This window comes from Mchenga conophoros, linkage group LG1 (genome assembly GCF_057382185.1).
Source record: "Mchenga conophoros isolate Kocher_MC1m ecotype Shallow Benthic linkage group LG1, M_conophoros_male_GT1.1, whole genome shotgun sequence".
Lineage (NCBI taxonomy): Eukaryota > Metazoa > Chordata > Actinopteri > Cichliformes > Cichlidae > Mchenga > Mchenga conophoros.
Window position 1 is genome coordinate 4,832,643 of NC_140526.1, and position 18,857 is coordinate 4,851,499.

General features: G+C 40.8%; 1 protein-coding gene across 1 annotated transcript in view; it reads right to left on the minus strand.

Annotated features, from left to right (window-relative positions):
- Window positions 1-12,716: 12,716 nt before the first annotated feature.
- mmp15b (matrix metallopeptidase 15b) overlaps window positions 12,717-18,857 on the minus strand; it is a 33,973-nt gene continuing 27,832 nt past the window's right edge. The window contains exon 10 of the mRNA XM_085289055.1: window positions 12,717-18,363. Coding sequence (XP_085145181.1) covers window positions 17,855-18,363 — 509 coding nt within the window. The 3' untranslated portion in view covers window positions 12,717-17,854. The remainder of the gene's footprint in view (window positions 18,364-18,857) is intronic.

Genomic DNA, 18,857 nt, shown 5'->3' on the forward strand with positions numbered 1-18,857 from the left:
ATCTTAATTAATTACCATAAACAAATCATTATCATGTTTTGATAAACAGTATTGCTCATGCTAATGTGACTCAAAATAGAACTGAATCCCCTCCAAACGATTGCTTCTTGAGGATTTTTGCTGAAGGTACGGTACGTCCTATCGTGCCTTCAAGCAATCGTGCCTCATACTGTGCAGCATCAGATACAATGGAAGTCACAGCATGAAATGACAAGCGTGGCACTTGATGACACTCTGCACCTCAAGGGTCTCTTTTGTTTCCAGTCTACCCATGTCTCTGGATTAATGGGGCATTGCTGTCAAAATGCTAAATGTAGCACCTGCAGCTATAGATAGTGAAAGCTTTATTGCATGGCGCTAACTCGTACAAGGCTAGTTTGAAGAAATATTCTTATTTCTGCATAGATGAGAAGATCAATACTCCTGCCATTGCTGTGTGTTGAGTTGCTGCAAGGAGGTAATTAACATAAAGCTTGTTCGTCTTTGTTGCCCTGCTTTAAGTTATGCTAAACTGAGCTGAGCTAGCGGCTTCCAGATCCACCTCTGTGAGTGGTAGGCTAATGGTCTAATCAGCTAAATCCTAAGAAAGAAAACAACCATTAAATGCATCTAAATAAATTAATAATAATAATAATAATATATACATCACTAGTTAATATCTAACATGACAGCATAGCAATATATTCTGTGCCACAGTGCTGCACCAAAATCCTCTATTCATTCTGTAATTAAAGTACTATTTTAACAATTATCGGTATTGAAAATTTGATTTGTCAGTGGCTATGTCACCATATAAGTAGTCCTCAATTATGTGCAATCCGTTAAATCTGTTTAGAGGCAATAAAGTGACCTAGTTTGATCATGAAATCTAGGTCAAACTTATGAATTACAGCCCCAGAAGAGAGTGAAGGTACACAGCATTGTTCAGATCTTTAGTGCATAGAGATTTCTACAGATCTTATATGCAGAAGCACTGAAGAAAAAAAAGATTTTGAGCCAAATAATTTGTCTTTGGCTGTCACGTATCCTGTATCATAATACAGCTGTAACATTATCACTGATTATTATGATTTCTAGTTGTGTAGGCTCATGTCTCTATAGACATGCATGGGTTCTGAGCCCTCGCTCCCCTTGAGCAATTGGGCTGATGCATTGTTTTTTTTCTAGAGTAGTGACCAATGGAGCAACTTGTGCATAATCCGAGTATAAAGTTGGAGCCACTGGCAGTTAGCTTAGCTTTGTTTAGCATAAAGACTTGATGCCTTTATGCTAAACAGCAAGCTGGTTGAAAAAGATGCAGGCGCTATGCTAATCGCTGCCTCGCAGCAGCTCAACATGCAGAAATGACAATGAAACTGATTATTTCATCTAAACAGAAACATTAACATTTCACAAAACTATTCTTTTATGAGTTAGTGGCTCTGCAATAAAGCTTTCGTGATCAAAATAGCTGCAGGTGCTACATTTAGCATTTTGACAGAAATATGCCATTAATACTATATATTAATGGCATATTAGAAAGACAGGAGACATGTTGATTCATACATATATAGAGATGTAGATGTATTTGAGTGGTGGGTAATGATCTAACCATCTAATCCTAAACCAGAAAGTTAAAAAATAGAGAAAATAATTTTTGAAAAACTGGTAAATTTCTAAAACAAGCAGAGTTCCTTTCTCCTTGGTGCATTAGACTTTCTCAAACTCCTTTACAAACTCCTTTAATTCCTTTCTCCATTTTGGCATCTGTTTGTTTCCCTCACCATTCCTGCTCCAGCTGCCTGGAAAACATGACAGCATCTCAAATACCTTTCCAGGACCAGGGGTTCCCACTCCTGTTGTGTGGCCTACTAACATGGACTCGTCAAACTCCAGATGTCCCTGCCCTGATGGGCGGCAGTGTTTTTCCAGATAAAGGTGTATGCGTGTGTTTGCCTGGGTGCCACCCTAACAGTTGTTAGACTGCCCAGAAAACATTAAACTAATCTTGTGTCCAGATGCTCACCGTATCTGTGTGTGCCCACATCAATGTGTTTTCTGCAATATCAGCTGAATAAGCTGCCATAAATACACACCCTTACAACAAACACTAGCATGCATTTACAGTCTGTATTGGAAGCTGCTGTTTTAATGTGACAACAGAAGAACAAAGAGTAATAACAGAAATCCAGAGGTCCGAACACATTTCTGAAGGCTATGGATGGAGATAGTTTTCGGAGCTCTTCGGTTAATTGTGTATTCCAGGATGACTCAATAACCCAGTCCCCATCTGACCCCTTTGCACTTTTTGTTTAAGCATTTGTGTGGAGGGCCTACCACATTAACTGCTGTTCAAAGTCAACTAAACTGAAGTGAGTGATTAAGCACCTGTTTTTTGTTGATATGCTGGAAACTCCACACTGACAGATAATAGTCCCATATGATTAATTCAGAAGGACTCCATCAGTAACACTCTGAAAACTAAACAAGTGTAGCAGGTGTTCTGCTACTCTTTGGTCTAGTCAGTCGAGAAGTCCTGAATTTAGACAGCAGATTGGCTTATTTCTGCACTACATTCAGACTCAACAAGCTAAACAAACACTTGTGTGACTCACACTCACATACATACAGCCTGGTGTGACTATAACTGCTGCACGGCATGCATGTTGGGTTTTGAGGAACAGAGATTGATTAGTGAACTGGCATCAACTCTGTCAATCAACCCATCGAGCCATATTAACCATAACATCCCGCAAAAATAACAAGACAGAAGAAGAGAACGAAAAAGATAGATATTGGGTCAGAAAACGATCCGGTGTATTTTCCAGTGAGCAATGATCTTAATACATGTATTTTATAGCAACATTGCAGAAAGATGCTATTCATGTTCCTGTTTCTGTCAGAGAAGTGAATACGTTCCAAAACCTGCCACTGTGTTTCAGCTTTACAGCTTAGTTAAGAGATCTTTAAGCAGCCACAAGTATGAATCTGCGTGTCCCAGTTCATTAACTGGGAAACTTGAAACTCATATATTTTATGTGCTATGCTCACACCTCATGTCTTATGCATTGAATGTGTAAGGATCTAGAACTACACCCCAACACTGAAGAGATTCCAAAATGCAAAGTTCTTTATTGAAAAGTTTTTTTAGTTGTTTCTTTTATTTTATTACTTTGCAATTTGATTACTTGGAAATTGCTGCTCTGATCATTTGAACCAATTAAACCACTTTTGACTCTGAGTATGCATACATTAAACAAAACTATTCCCAAACTAGTAATTTATTCAGGGTAAAAAAAAAGTAACGTAAGCTGTATTGAGGAATAAGAAAGATTAGTATGTATGAATATCTACAATGCTGCATTGCTGAATCGAATGAATGAATGAAGGGAACCATGAATGAAATACGTAGTTATTTTTTATTCACTCACAAGTTGCACAAAGCGTCACTCGGGGCTGCCCTTGGCCCGCAGGCCGCACTTTGAGAACACCGGTTCAGACATACTCACTCATGGCCGATTTGGGACTTAAAGCCAGCCTGCAGCAAATCTCAGTCAGTGTTGGTAATGTAGGAGCAGTGTGCACAGACACACACCTACACACACACAGACTGTGTTGTACACGGTACCCAGTCTATTTAAGCTGCAGAATCTCCCATCTCTCCTCTCACACTTCAGTGGTGCAGCTGCTCCGCATCGCTGCCTGCTGTTTCAAACCCTCCACCACCCCAGCATCCACTTTTAGGCTCTGGAGGATGTGTACTCATCACTCCCCAATTTCTATGTGCATCATATTTGTGGGGAGAGATGAGCTTTGAGCACAGAAGCCAAACTAACTGCTGCTTTGATGAATCGTTTCAGACCCTAGATGTAACTGAAATGTGTTGCTGCTCATCATCAGCACTCCTCTCTTGTATTGTGAAGACTGCTCTTTGATACAAGCACGCTGCACTATCGCTCACACAGGTATACGGCTGTCTCCCCTGTGATGTTTTCCTCATTAACTTTATTGCATTCCTTAATTATATGAGCTTTCCTGCCAGTTGTTATGATAGCATCCACATTATCCGCATACACTTCCTAATGCTATGCATAAGAGAGATCAGCTGCGCACATCCTCACACAGATGCAGTTTTTATTATACAGATGGGGAAACTTCAGATCACAGTAAAACACAGGAGCAGGTTTGCTTCAACTCTCACCACCTCATCTGGCTCCTCTTTGCAATCTCAGCTTCACAGAGCACATCTCTGCACAGAATTTCACATCAGCCACTGCAGAGTTGATGTGGGATGTAATAAAAAGTTTCGACAGTTATATAAAGACAGTAATATAAAGTCAGGAGAATGGAATGACCAGGTAAGTCTTCCCAAGGCTGTTGCTGTAATTCCCAGTGGATTTTTATGCATGAGTTGAATGTAGAAAGTTAGATATCTCCCCTTTTAAAGCTGTAAGTGAAACCTACAGGGTGACAGATTGTGGTTTATCTAGGACACGATGATGTAAGTCCATAATAACTAGAATGACCTGTGGGAAAGGCACAAGATTTTACTCTTTCATCTAAACAAAGTTTAATTGTCCTATTAAGTCATTATGAAGAAATTAGTCGTCTAAAGTGAGCATCATTTCTTCGCTTCTTCTTCTTCACTGCTTTGATTCTGTGCAGGTTAAAAAAAAGTTAAAAACACAAGAGACTGTGGGAAGCTCATCTGTCTTCTGGACTCATCTGGTGTGGAGATGAGGTCAAAAATGTCTCTCAGGAAAGGAAAATGGACAAACGGTGGAAATCTTGTGGAAAACTGCAGCAGTGTCAGCACCACAAGACACAAACCTACATGTTCAGTATCTCTAACGCTCATTGTTTTTCACTTTTTCTTGATTTTCATGTACTTTTTGCATATTCTAACTTGCATTTTATGTCACTTCACATCAACAACACAGGCTGTAATCTTTTTTTGGTTGTCATAATTTAGTTTAATAATCTCTTTGTGCGAAGATGACAGCTGAGAAAATGGTTCTGTAATGGACAGTGAAGAAAAATGTAGCCTTACACTAAAAAATCCCAAATGGCATACATAGAGGAGTAAAAATCAGTAATGTATAATTATCTATCATTACACCACATGCTCTGCTTTGCTAAATGTGCTTTTAAAATACCCATTCACCTGCGTGTGAGCATGTTAATTCACACATTCTTTGCCTGTTTATAAGCGCATCCAGGTGTTGTATGTGGTCTCATGAAGGAGTCCAGATGTTCTCCCTCAGCAGCAAACTAAGCGACAAATCCCCATGTCAAGCACAAAGCTTTAATAGAAAATCCTTCACAGGTACATGCTGAGTAAATGTCTCAGTTTAGGCTCAAAGTCTAGTTTTGGCTTAATTACAGTAATTATATAACCCAGACTACTCCTTTGGGGAATCATACAAAATCACGAGCGTTAGATAATTCAGGACAGATCCTCTTATGGCAAGTAAGCTTTTCTTTTTTAAATTTAATGCAATAAACACTGGTTTGATAGCATAATTAGGTTATAGAAGGTACAACTGAAATAGGTTTCCAAGTAGCTTCCTGAATAAGTTTAAATTTAAGATTAAACTCTTCCGCCAGTGTTCTGCTTGAGCCACCGTTTGATTGCAATCCAAGTTTCATTTCATTTTGTGACTGCACAGATTCATCTGCGTGACACTAAATAGCAATACGCCAACTGTGTAAGCATCCTTCAGGTGGAGTCCACAGTTTCTGCATGTGTAGTAAAATTAGGAGTAAAATACTCAGTTTTCCTTTTAATGGCCTGGTACAGTGTTTTTTTAAATTATATACACACTTTAAAAAAAATAAATAGAAAAAACAGCTACAAACATTTCTGGCAGAGAAAAAAAGGATTAAATAAAAGGATATGGTAACAAGACTGGGATAGGATGAGAGGCAGCAGAGCACACTGTGGACATAGGTTGGCAGCCTTTGTTGGGCAAAACATGAATATTGGATAGAAAATGTGTTTTATTAAAAATGAAAATGATTCAAAGAAAAACAAAAATGTGTTTCATCATTTTAGCAGTGCAGTCAGCAGCACTGTAGCCTCAGAACAAGAAGGTCAAAGCATGCATGGGGTTCTTTCTGAGTGCTACGGCTTCCTTCCACAGCACACTGACCTGCATGTTAGGTTAACTGGTAATTTCAAAGTTTTAATGATTGCCTCTCTCTGCCAGCGTTGGCACTGTGATAGAATGGTGACCTGCCCGTGACAGCTGGAATCTCCAGGTGTCTCCAGGGAGTTGTGTTTATCTGAAAGAAGTTCGAAGAAGTCTGGTGGATAGGTTTCAATGCTGCGCATGTGTCAACAATCCTAATATGGTTGCATACTGTACATGCCCGATGCTTTTGTTGTAGCCTGCTTAAATGGCTTTACTTAATTTATGGACGCTCATCCAGTCTGCTCTTATCTTCCCCTGCTGTATCTCATTATCTACCGCAGCAGATTTACCCCAGCCTCATTAAAGTTTCATCTTATTTAATCAGCTAATCTAAATAAGTTATGTCACACCTAAAGAAATAAGCCAAAGTACATTGTTCTTTGGATTTTTAGTGCATTACACACCCATATTACATTTCTTCACAATACTTTACAACAAGGGCTGTATGTGAGTATAGTAGGATTTTTCTTTCCTGGGATAAATGTGAAGAAATGTGCAGATAAATGTGAAGAAAAGAAATAAAAGTATATAGTAATTAACTAAATTCAAAACTGAAATGACTCTGAAACCTTAAGATCATCATAGACACAAATATATTCAATAAAAATACAAATAACTCCAAAATTATCAGAAAACCCTTAGGACCATGACACTAAAGCATCATCAGTGACATGTCAGTGAGTGGATATCAGAAGACAGGATGGCACGTCAGAAGCCCAACCCACCTGCTACTAAAGAATTCTGTTTAAGAGGGGCAGCCAATAGGAGGACAGCTGGCTCAAAGAGAGTGTGGCCCTAAAAGGAAGTGGAGCTAAACCTGCTCATTACAGACTGCGGTTACACTCAGAGGCTGCACTAAGATCTATGACAAATTAACAAAGATTATTTTAAACTGGAAAATAAATGAAAAGAATGCAAAAATATAACTGGGCATAGTAGACATGATAGGTCCCCCTTTAAAAACTCTGGCAAGCCTTCAAGAAGTCCAGCTCAGCAACTCGATTTAGAGGAGGTGAGAGGCTAAAGCTCTCTGTATCCGCATCCACCTGCCAGTAAAAACACCTAAAACCTAGATTTAAGTTCAATTCAGTTTTATTTTTACAGTGCCAACTCTTAACAACAGTTGCTTCAATAAACTTCAGTAAACTTCTGACAGATGAGATTCCAACAAGGAGACATCACTTTGAAAACTGAACATGATTTAATGAGGTAGAGAAATTAATGTGTTTGGCGATTAGACTCCGATGACCCATCATGGCAGAACCGAATCCCCCTCCAGAGTCTAGACGCTGGTGGTGGTGAAGATGAAGACTGAGGCTTAAGTAGAGCTCGGGCTGAGGTGTCTGAGGGGAAGATGAGGAGGAGGTGGGTTTCATAAAAGAGAGTTGGAAAGGGTGAATGGCAGAGAGCATAGATTTAAACCATGCGAAGCAGAGGCTGATCGGCTCAAACAAGGCAGGTGAGAAGGTGATTGGACTACATGTTAGTATTGAGACTGACAACTTGGGAAAGTGTTAGTGATGTAAAGAAAAGAAAAGTAGCCCAACACCCAGGAAAGCAGGCAGAGTGATTACAGATCTTCCTCACGGAACTTACGCATAAGCTTAAAAAACACTTACCTGTCATGCTGCTGAAAATGTGCTTTTTTTCCCTGTGAAAAGTTTGCTTTAGCATCGATGTTCCTTTTCTTTAAGGAAAATAATATATAATTGAAATTATAAACTACATTTGAATCTGTTAAAGCCCAGTGACACACAGATGAGCCAATGTGATCAGGATGCCCAACAGGTGTATGCCAGTAAAAGTCCTCTTAAACAGGTGGCACCACCGTCAGACTCCTGCAGCAGAGCCAGTAACTGTAGCTGTTACTGATTAAGTTCCTGTCCTTTAAGCATGTGTGTCTCATGGGCCTGAAGGAAAGTTACATTTCCACCTGGCGGAAAGAGATGACTGTAAGTAATTACGACACTCCGCAGGGTGTACCAGGTGATAACTGTGGCAGACAGATTTAACAAGCAATCCTTGGACTTTATGTACGCAGCAGGAAAGCATTAAAAGCATGTAAACACAGCAGAAAGCAAGCCACACTCAAATATGATGTACACACGGGACATTCACAAATAAAGCTGCTTGTTTACAAAGTGATGTCTTACTAAATTATTCACATTTTTTAAAATATGTTTCAGCTTGCTTTGCCCACAACCTTGTTTTTTAAAGGCAGTGATCAACATGCATCAAAAATGCTCCAAAACCAAAAGGGACCTTACAACCAGCTAGAGAGCCAGATATTTCACTCAGCATTGAAATGAGTTGATTTTACACATGAATCAGGCCCGAGTCCTTTCCACAGTTGCTCTTTGACACATGGAGCACACAAGAAAGAGTGTTCTGCTGGATCCAGCGTGCAGTAGATGGAGCAACCTATAACCTCACTTTGACAGTGACTCGCTCTGCTTTCATGTAGGCGCAATCGGACATCACACAGACTTTGTGGAAGCGAGCTGACGATGAAAAGAGTGTGGCTGTCACATCTAACTACATTGTATTCTCACACACGGTTACAGCTTTGCATCGGTCAGGCGGCCAGAATGACTGCAAATGAAGCCACTGTGGTCTGGGTGTGCAAAGGAACTTTTTGTTTGATTTTCTGCTGGCGTGTCTGAGTGTTTGATAACTTCAGTAGATATACCATTTAAAAGTAGAGACTAGTGTTCATCTCCACTGAATTTGTTGGCATTTTCACAAATTAAAGGACCCATTTGTGACCTTTCTTTTTTAAACATTTCACACAGAAAAAAATTACTCTGCCCAACTCAGGAGACCAGGGAAAATAACATCTGTCACAGAATAGGTCCATTAGGATTTCAAGGTTTGCTACACAACTAGTCAGTTGGCTGGCATGCTAAAGCAGAAAAAACAGACAGAGGAAGAAAATCAATAATAATAATAATAATAATAATAACAAGAAAACAAGGTCATAGAAGCCTATTACGAGGAAACTGTGCTATGCTATGGAGTGCTGAGTACGTGGACAATGGCACTAAGGAGAAAACACAGCCTATATCAACAAAGGAGGGAAAAACAGGTGCAGAATAATAGGACAGGGAAGCAAACAATACACACTAATGTTGATATATATTTTGGTGATTTATTGGTTATATCCTTTAGGATTTAATGTCATCTTTACACATTTGTAACATTACATCCAACAGTTGGATAGATTTTTCACTCTGGATTACTGTATGAGACACAGTGTTCACCTGAAACATCTTGACTAACACCTCCTTGACTAACCGATCAGGACGTCAATCTGTGTCATTTTTCAAGTATGAAAATGCACATGTACGTTACCCAGTACTGAAAGCTGAATAGCCTATTTACACTGCTTACTGAGCGACCCAGGGTCCCTGAGGAGTGATGGACATATGTATTTTTGGTGCTGATGTTCCTCGACTTCCTGGTTTGTGGGTTTGTTCGTGTGTGTGGATGTGTGTGTGTGCTGAGCACTGGTCTACAGGAGTCTTCATGCCTGGTGGGTGTGTCCTGCCAGGTGGCTGGCCACGCCTAAGGACCTCACACACCTGCAGCTGATCTGGTTCGTCGGGGGAGCTACATAGGGGTGTAGCTGAGAGCTCCTTGACGCGGGATCATTGAGTTACACTCCAAGTTAGTGTGTGTCTAGTGTAGTGTCGTGCAGGCCCGCGGGAGTTGTGTTTGACGGCTGTTGTTTCCCTGCAGGAGGAGCGTGGAGCAGAAGAGGACAGCACGCATGGGGTGTGCTGGTTATTTACTTCACTGTAGATAAACGCACTGTCTTCATTAAAGAGTCCAGCATTTGGGTCCTCCTTCCTCACACCCCCATGGTTGGCCAGCATCAACCGTGACACGTCTTCAATATTTTAGGATAAAATAACTAAAGAAACTTCAAATCCAAGAAGAAATTTAGTAAAATTTCAAATTTACTCTTCGATTTTTAGAATTTATAGCTTTCTTGTTTATTCATGCATACTGTAAGCTCTATTGTGTATGCTGGAAGCACAATGGTGCAGAAATTAACACAGCAAATATGTCGATTGGTCAGGTTAAATTCTTATGTACAGATGTGAGATAAATAAAACTTTAATTGAGAAGAGTGTCCCATTTCAGTAACACTTCATTCGTGTTTGAATGAATAAATACTTACCTGTTTTAGTAGGTTCTCTTTTTTTTGTACATTAAGGTACAAAATTATGACAAAAAGGTTCCTACACTTGTAGTTTGTTAGAAGTACAAGAGTTAAAATAGTATGTCATGTTAAGGGTACGAACATAGCTGGACTGGCCATCGGGCATACCGGGCATTTGCCTGGTGGGCCGATGGGGATTTTTCGTTTTTATAGGCCTTTGTCTTTTTTTTTTTTCTTCTTCTTTTTTCAAACGGCATAAACAACGAAAAGTCATGGATTGGCCAGATGCTAGTCCATGTGTAAAATGTAAAAATAACTCAGTTGTTTGGTGGTGGATATGGCGGAGCTGGTTGAGGGAAAGGGGAGGCAGGAGGAGCAGAGACCCGAGGTGGCTGCCAGTCCGAGTATCAGGTGAACTGAACTTCAAGTAAGAAGTTATGACCTGCAGTCTGTCTGGGTCAGATGTAAACCAAGTTTAGGTGTAGTTTAATTTTGTTGTGCTGACTTTTTACTGGGTGCTATGATGTTACTGATAGTGAACTTGATTCATTAGGTTAGTAGAGTTGCCAACCATCCGGTAAAAAAGGAATGTCCATACTCAGAGAAAATATTATGCAGTTCGTATTGAGCTGAAAAGGAACACAGTTTGTCCCGAACTTCAGCTAGAATGAAAAAGACACAAAGCTGGAGTTATTCTGTGTGTTTACGCTGTCAGCTGCCTCTTCTTCTCTCATTCTCTCCCCTCCCTCTCCTGTTGCTACTTCAATCATGAAACTGATCAATGATCAGCTGATCGGCTTTTCTCTCTTGTTTGTTTATTGCCCACTTTGCGCCAGAAAGAGGAAACCAGTGGATGTCGCGCTAAACAACAGCAGCACATTTAAGCTCGATCAGCTGTTGTTAGAATTTTTTTAATATTAATTTCTAGTATCAGCTGATGTTTGCTGGAGCCACAGCTGTAAAAGCTGCTGGTCATGATGTCGGTTTGGATATGTGGTGAGAGGGAAACATGAAGATGAAACCAGGAGATGTCCTTACTGAATCATCAGAGCTGAACAGGTGATGGAGAAACAGGTTTACCTTTTAGGTGACATGAATGAGTTGAAGGGAAGTTATGAACTGTTTCTGAGAGACAAATAACACCAAGATCCTTTTCTAAGTAGCTGACAGCTGGTAACTGTGCAGGGGCGGGTCTAGCAAAGTCTTGCCAGTGGTCCATGTAGGGAAAAGGGGGGCACAAATAAATACTTTTCTTTCTTTTTCTCATTTAAAATTTCTAGCTTTTAATAAATAATTATCTGAATCTTACAACCAAAGTTTTTATCTGATGTAAAATGTACAGAAATCATATATATACCAACAAGACTGTGCATCACTGTCACAACAGCGTTTGTTTTCATTAAAAGTCATTATGGCTTTAATACCTGGTAGGCCGGTCTCTAGTCAAAATGCCCGGGCTGATCTTTTGTCCCGGTCCAGCCCTGTCTGAAGTACAAACCTCCCCTTTAAAAAACTCCCAATGGGCCATCAAATAGTCAATAAGTTATTGTACAGCTCGTTGCTTTGGGACACCTGTTAATCAAAGCAGTTACAAAGAAGTTAATCATCATTGAATGTACTGTTGATAGCAAAAGGTTGATAGCACATTTGATATAAAGTAGGAAACTATCCATACAGGTCAAATGTTCTTTGTAACAGGCCGTAAACTTGCTATTTGATACTGTTTAGTTGGGTGTTTTAGTCTGTTGGGACTGACTCAAGTCAAATGCCAGAAACTGCAGATTTTGACAGTTGGTTTTATTTTTCAGCTCTGGAAGTTGCCATTAGGTACAATGGCAATCCTTTAGGGAGTACCGCTTCTGTGGCAAACTTTTGTAACCCTAAAGGTACAATAAGGTGCTTTATTTTCTGAGTGTAGCAAGAATTTGGGGCAATTACACCTGCATGAATGAGAGTAGGTGTCACTTTATTTAGTCTTGCAGACAACTTGCTTGCACAGAAATATCTCATTAAAGTTTGCTGTCAGGCTGCAGTTCTGCTGTTTGTGTTGTGGTGCTTTGAACAATGAAATTTCCTCTCTGTGTGATGACAACATTGCCTGTGCTGCTTCATAAGGCCTCTAAAAACTGCTTGCTAACTTCCTTCTTGCTCACATGGTTTCCTGGCAATCTGCCATGCCCCCCTCCCCTCTCTCATCCTCCCTTCCCTGGGTCCATAAGGCCGTTGTGCTGCCTGTCCCGTGTGAGACAGGAAGCAAGGCCCTATGGACAGTGACCTCACCGCAGGAAGAAAGTAGAGGGTGTGTGTACTGTATGCAGTTGTGCAGGATTGTAGGTTGTGCTGCCGCAGTCACTACACAAACTGAACAAAGACACAAATTTGTATATTTTCAGAGGAAAATTTTAATGTGTACATGTCCAGCATGGCTTGTTAACACACTCTACTAGAGGTGAACACACAACACAAATGTATAAAATCTTACATTTTCTAAAGAAAATAAAAACACAACCAAACCCCCCAAAATTAAAATAATTGGAATGTTATTAACAGAAACAAATCAAGTTTGGAGAGAAAAATATGCACAAATCAAATCAAAATAAGACAAATGATCAAAGACAAACAGAGTTTTTTTTTTCCATCTAGTCCCACGCAGGGTTGAAGGTTTTTTTTTCTGTTTGTTTTTTTTTTTCTTTCTTTTTTTCAGAAAATCACTGAAACATTACTCCGGCAGTAATGAAAAGAGATGCTGTGAGATGCCATGGTTCATTATCGATGGTCAGCACAGAAGTGACTGAATCCTTCAAAATATACTCTTCTCTATAGTAGCTGCAGTTAGTGGATGGAAACAGTTTTCCTAAGTTACTCAACAGTTTCAGTGTCTGTTTGAAGCACGACGAGAGCTGATCCGCTGCAGACGGATGCTGAAAGTCATTTGTCAGGTGCTGTTTTTGTTTCATTCCCGAGCTGAGCGGTCGGGTTTGCCGAGTGGTGATTTCAGATGAGTGGTTTCAGAGTGGATGGGCTCAGAGAGCAAGCTGAGATGCACTCTGGGAAAAGAGAGAAGCATCTGGACAACCCACAATCCCCTTGGCTGGGGTCACTGTAAGCCACAAAGTTAACCCAAGACAAACTGAAACAGGAAAACAGTCTGTCAAGTCCAACAGATTTTGTTTTAATCTTTTTTAGTTCGTTATTTATTAATCTGTTTTTTCTCCTAGAGTTTGGGTTTTGCACAGGGCTGATGCAACGACTTTTTGAAGCTTGCAGTGATTAGGCAGTGCAGAGATACACTGTGACAGTGGGAAGCTGCAAGCTAAAAAGCACACTGTGTGGAGAGAGAAGACACGGCTACAATACAACCTGGCTTCAGACCGATTGTGGAGATTTTAACAGATGTTCATTAAAAAGAACAAAACATCAGGGTTGAATGAGAAATGCTTAACGTGCAGTCTTTACAGAAACACATCCTGAGAGAGATGAAAGCTCAGACTGAGATCAGCATATCCTAACCTTACCTAAAATTTGCATTAAGGGTATGCACTTCAAAATGAACTTCAGCTTTTGCAAGCTTTGAATCTGAATGTGACATCAACAAAAATCAAAGCAAATCGTGTTAAAAGTTGCTGAACAAGTAGGTGGATCTACTAGCAAGCTTTGTTGTGTGTGACAATAATGTGTTAGTGTGTATGTATTAGAGAGACAGAAAATAGGGGGAGGACAAAGAGAGTGAGAGAGAAGGCCATTGTTTTTATTATGATCCCCTCGGGCTTTGAGGGCTGGGCCGAGCGTGGAGAGACGTGGCGTGTGGGAGATTTACAGTCAGAACACAGGCCTAGCTTATAGAGAGGAGGGCTGATTAACTCAACACCTCTACATGCACACAAACAGGCATCAATCAATCTTACAGATCTCTTTCCTAACCTTTCAATACTTCTCTTCTGCTTGGTGTCCTGAGACAAATAAACTGTATTAAACCCGCCAGTGTCCCCTCACAGAAAATCGCTCAAACTGCTGAATCACCAAAACTGTGTTTCTGCGTGAGGCAAACTCAGGTGCACTGGACCTCTCTTTCAGACTTTTGAAGTGGTTACTTTAGCTTTGAAGTGGTTAACTCCCTGTGGGCTCTCTGTTTGGAGGTTATAGAGGAGAATAGGAGGCTTAATAAAGAAGAACTCCATAAACAACTGGGTGTCTAGCGCAATGAGTAGGCACTTTCTGAGCCTGTCCAGACGCTGGGCTGTCTGAACGCTCATTGATGTGCCTGAAGGACCAAATGGAAGAGCAGGACAGTAGAGGAGAGGGGGAGGGAGTGCTTTTAAAGCTGATTAGCTGCGTCCGCCAACCCCTCCTTCCCCACAAAAGCTTCATGATGAGGAGATGAGGGATGGACACGGGACACCGTTTCCTGGCAACTGCTATCGACCTGCCTCAGATCAATCTCCAGACTTCTGGTGACGGCTGAGTTTGCTCTTCCTTTTCCTCCTTTCAGTATGGGTATCCTGTTAACTTCAGGTCTGACTACTTAGGTGTCTCACTTTGCTCTATCTTCTCTTAGTGGGAGGCCTAGCAGAACAGCAGTATCAGGTTAGGCCAATGCACTTACACCTTTATCCATGGACAGAGTGCTGGTGTCCAGTTTAGAAGTTTAATGTATTTCAGCCAAAAAATGACAAGAACTGCAAAAAGCTGGCACCAAACATTGTTTTGGATATGACAATGCTCTACAGAAAAATTCTCCCATGACTGTCTGCCATAATATCCGCAACACAGAAATGACCCCAACTACTATTTAAAATCTTTTAGAATATTTGATTCTTCACCTGTGGAAATGTGGGCTTTATTAAAAGGCACCGAGGCAGAAATGGCTTTGCACCTGCACTGACATGAGCACTGGATCCATGGAAAATAAGTATGAATGCTGCCAATAAGGAGGCTCTAAAGCATGCATGTGCTTATACAAAACTACAAGTGAAACACTTTGACAAGCTTTCTTAAACGAGGCCTGTCACCTACTCTAAGCGAAAGTTTCCTCTTTGGCCAGCACTGCTGCTGAACTTGCAAGGGAATCTGGGTCACATGGGTTGTTGCCAACTCTCTCTCCCTCTTCTCTTTGTCTCCTCCTTCTTCCCACCCTTCCTTATTCCTGAGATCTAAACTTTGCAAGCTCAGGGAGCCGAGGTCAGGCGTGTTCCCTCAGTCCTCCTTCCCCCTTTCCTTTTCTCAGCTGCAAGAAATTCAGACTCTCGATACCCTCCCCATTTGTGTAACCTGAGCTGGGTGAGCTGAGCCAACCCCCCACCCCCCAGGTCAGAGTGGCAGCTTAGTTCTAAATGCTACTTCAGATAAACCTTCCTCCAATTTATGTCTGAAATCAAACTTCTAAACACTTTCACTCACACACTCATTTTATGCCTTATCTTCAGGCATAAACTCATCACGATGAGATAAATTGCTGCCATTAAGAAAAATGTTGACTTTAAAAGGTCACCACACCTGGTTTTAGCCTTTCATGACTCTTTATCAGCGTAGTCACCGTTTTACACCAATTTTCCAGTGTGTGTCTGAATGCACTGACAAAGACTGAGAACTCCGTGTAATAAAGAGGCAATTTTCTGTGCATGCCTTCTTGAGAGATGAAACGAAAGCCGACTGTTTTGACTCAGTAAGGTCAAAGTTTAGTTTAGAGGTTAACGGCATTTGCGCACACCTGCTGTTATTTGATGAGGAGGATTAGTCTGTGTTCACATAAGCCCTCATGGCCTGAGCCCACCCTGGTGCTTACAGTAAGACTGCATATCATCCCAGAAGTCTCTTTAAAAAATACTAGCAGTAAAAGATGCATTATGTACTGCATGGTAGACGAGCTGCACTCCGTGAATGCTCTGTAACAGCCTTAGCTTTGTTTCCCCCTTTTATGTCTCTCGCACACCCAGATGCTCTCCCTCCTGTGTTATTTCACAGTGAGCTGACTTTGTTCATTAACTATTAGTCCGTCTCCTTCACGGCACAAAGGACAGGTCTTATTTTTGACATAAAAGAGGATCTCTGAGAATTAGCCCCACAGTTGAGAACTAAAGGAAGAGGTCCCCTTTATAGTCTATTTATCCTTTCAGCCAGAGAGCTCTTTAACAAGACAAGCTTCCAAATAAGGGAAAGAAAGAAGGCAGACCTACTGTCCATCAGTGTGAACACAAGATATGGAAGGCATTAGTCATCTGACCTTAAAGGGTTAATTTATTTGCAGTGCCAGTGTTTCTATCTAGAATTATCTATAGAATTATGTGACTGTGTTGCTAGTTAATTCTGTCTACTGGCATAAAAAACATGAGTGAGGTTGAAAAGCTTAAAAGCTTTTATAGCTGCCGGACTGGAAAACTAAATCTTTTCCGGAGACAAAAGTGGATATAGACATAGACAGAGCAACACTGGGTGTCTGCAGAGTGCATCGATGTGTTTGTCAATGAAGTTAAACAGCCAATTGTCAGTCTTAGGCTACTGTATCATATACCTAGAAAAATGTCTTTTTTCACTACTTTGCATTGTCTAAATAAATAATATGTTCACCAGAAGGTTACAAGAAATTAAAAGTATGTAATAGCCACACAGCTCTGGCTTTATTATCTTGTTTGTTTAAACCCTGTTTGACTGATATACATGTAACCTTCTCAGATCTCACAGTGAATACAGAGTTATTATTAACATAAATAGGAGAGACTGCAACAATAAGATTTAATGGTTTAAAAACAAACCTGCCCTCCTCTGTCTAACAATCTGAACTCTGAATTAACCTTCAGACTTACAATCACACCCTAATCACCATCAACAAGAGTCAAAGAGAATAATATCTGAGCTTGTTGCAGGTCCCAAAACACCTCTTCACAGATTCTCCTGCAGAGAAAAGGAAAGACAAGAAACACGGAGCTGATGAGAGGAAGGAAAGAACCCTTCTGGACCCCACTTGAAGCACTGTGGCCTGTCTACAAATCTTTTTAATGCTTTAAATTTCTTCCTTTTGTGGCAACTGAGATAGCATAAGCTGATGTCAGGTTATTAGCGAGGAAAAAGCCCCTACGGAGATTAGGGGAAGGAGGAGGGCGGAGCAGAGATGTGAGAGAGAATAGACCGGCCTTCCTGCTTTAGAAGTAATAATAACAACAACAACAAAAAAGTCACATAAAATGAACCAAAACAAAAAGAACAAAACTATGTGCAAACTTCTCTCATATAAATAGACTACAGTCACTGCATTGTAGAGCACCATGGGAGACAGGAGGAGGTTAGAGAGGTGTGTGTCTGTGTGTGTGTTTGAAAATGTAAGACATAAGTTACGCTCGCGTCTAGTTTGTGTGTATGTATCATTACAGTATTTGCATGGATCTACTACCACAGAGCTGCAGGAGCCACTGAGCACAGAGACTGGAGACAGATGGATCACTGGGAAGAGGGCTAGATTAGAGGAGGAGGGGGCATCTAAGGTTTAAATCAAGTTCAGCGTTCAAAGACCTAACATCAGGGGTCAGACCCAGTCCTGAAGTGAGCGTTTGCAGTGCACCAGCAGGCGTGGTGCCCCTTTGCTCTGCAGCGTGTTGATGATGGCATAGATCAGTCCCAGGATGCACAGCACCAGGACCAGTGGGATGGTTACCATCAGGATGCTCATGGTCCGCTCTTGGCTGTCGTCCACCTTCAGTACCACATCCACCTCATTGGTCTTCTCCTCACGTCCCTCGCGAGAGTCTTGATCTTTGTCACCGTCTGAGCCTTTGTCTTTGTCCGTTCCCCCGCGATCTGTTCCGTCCCGGTCTTTGCCCTTGTCGCCATCACGTCCTGCGTCGGGGTTAAATGGCGGGCGGCTTACGTCTGGGTATTTGCGGCCCGAGTCTGTGTCCGTGTCTCTGTCGGGATCCAGGTCCACGCTGCAGCCCATGAAATCTCTCAGGATGGATTTTGGATAGCCCGGTTCGCTTTTCATACGGTGGTTGTCAAACTTCCAGTACTTGGAACCCTTATAGAAGTAGGTGTATGCTGAAATATAAATGGAGAAAACATGAGCCCACAAAGAATGTTAAAGCATGACTAAAAGAATAATTAGAGTTTTTGAGAGATCTTTAAAGAGTTACCAGATAACTGACAGCTGTACGTGATTAAACAAGATATTTGTACATCTTAGAGAGAATAACAGTCTGTATTTGTTCCCCATTAGAGAGAAGTAGGTGGTTTCTCCATAATTTGAAGGTTTATACTGAGCTACGCTAACATGATCATTTAAAAAAAAAATCTAAATTATATTGAGCCTCTTGGCAAAAAAATAAGATTAATATATTTATCAAAAAGTCAAACTGTTGCTTTAATAACTTCAATATTTTACTCTAAATTCTCTCTGTGTTCAGTTGAGGCAATTAAAATTACTCAAGTGGCTACTGTCAGTCCAATAATTGCTTATTTCTAACATATCTGCAAAGAAAAAGAACTCCCCACCCAGAATGTTCAATAAATCCAATCATAGCAAAGCTCAAAAT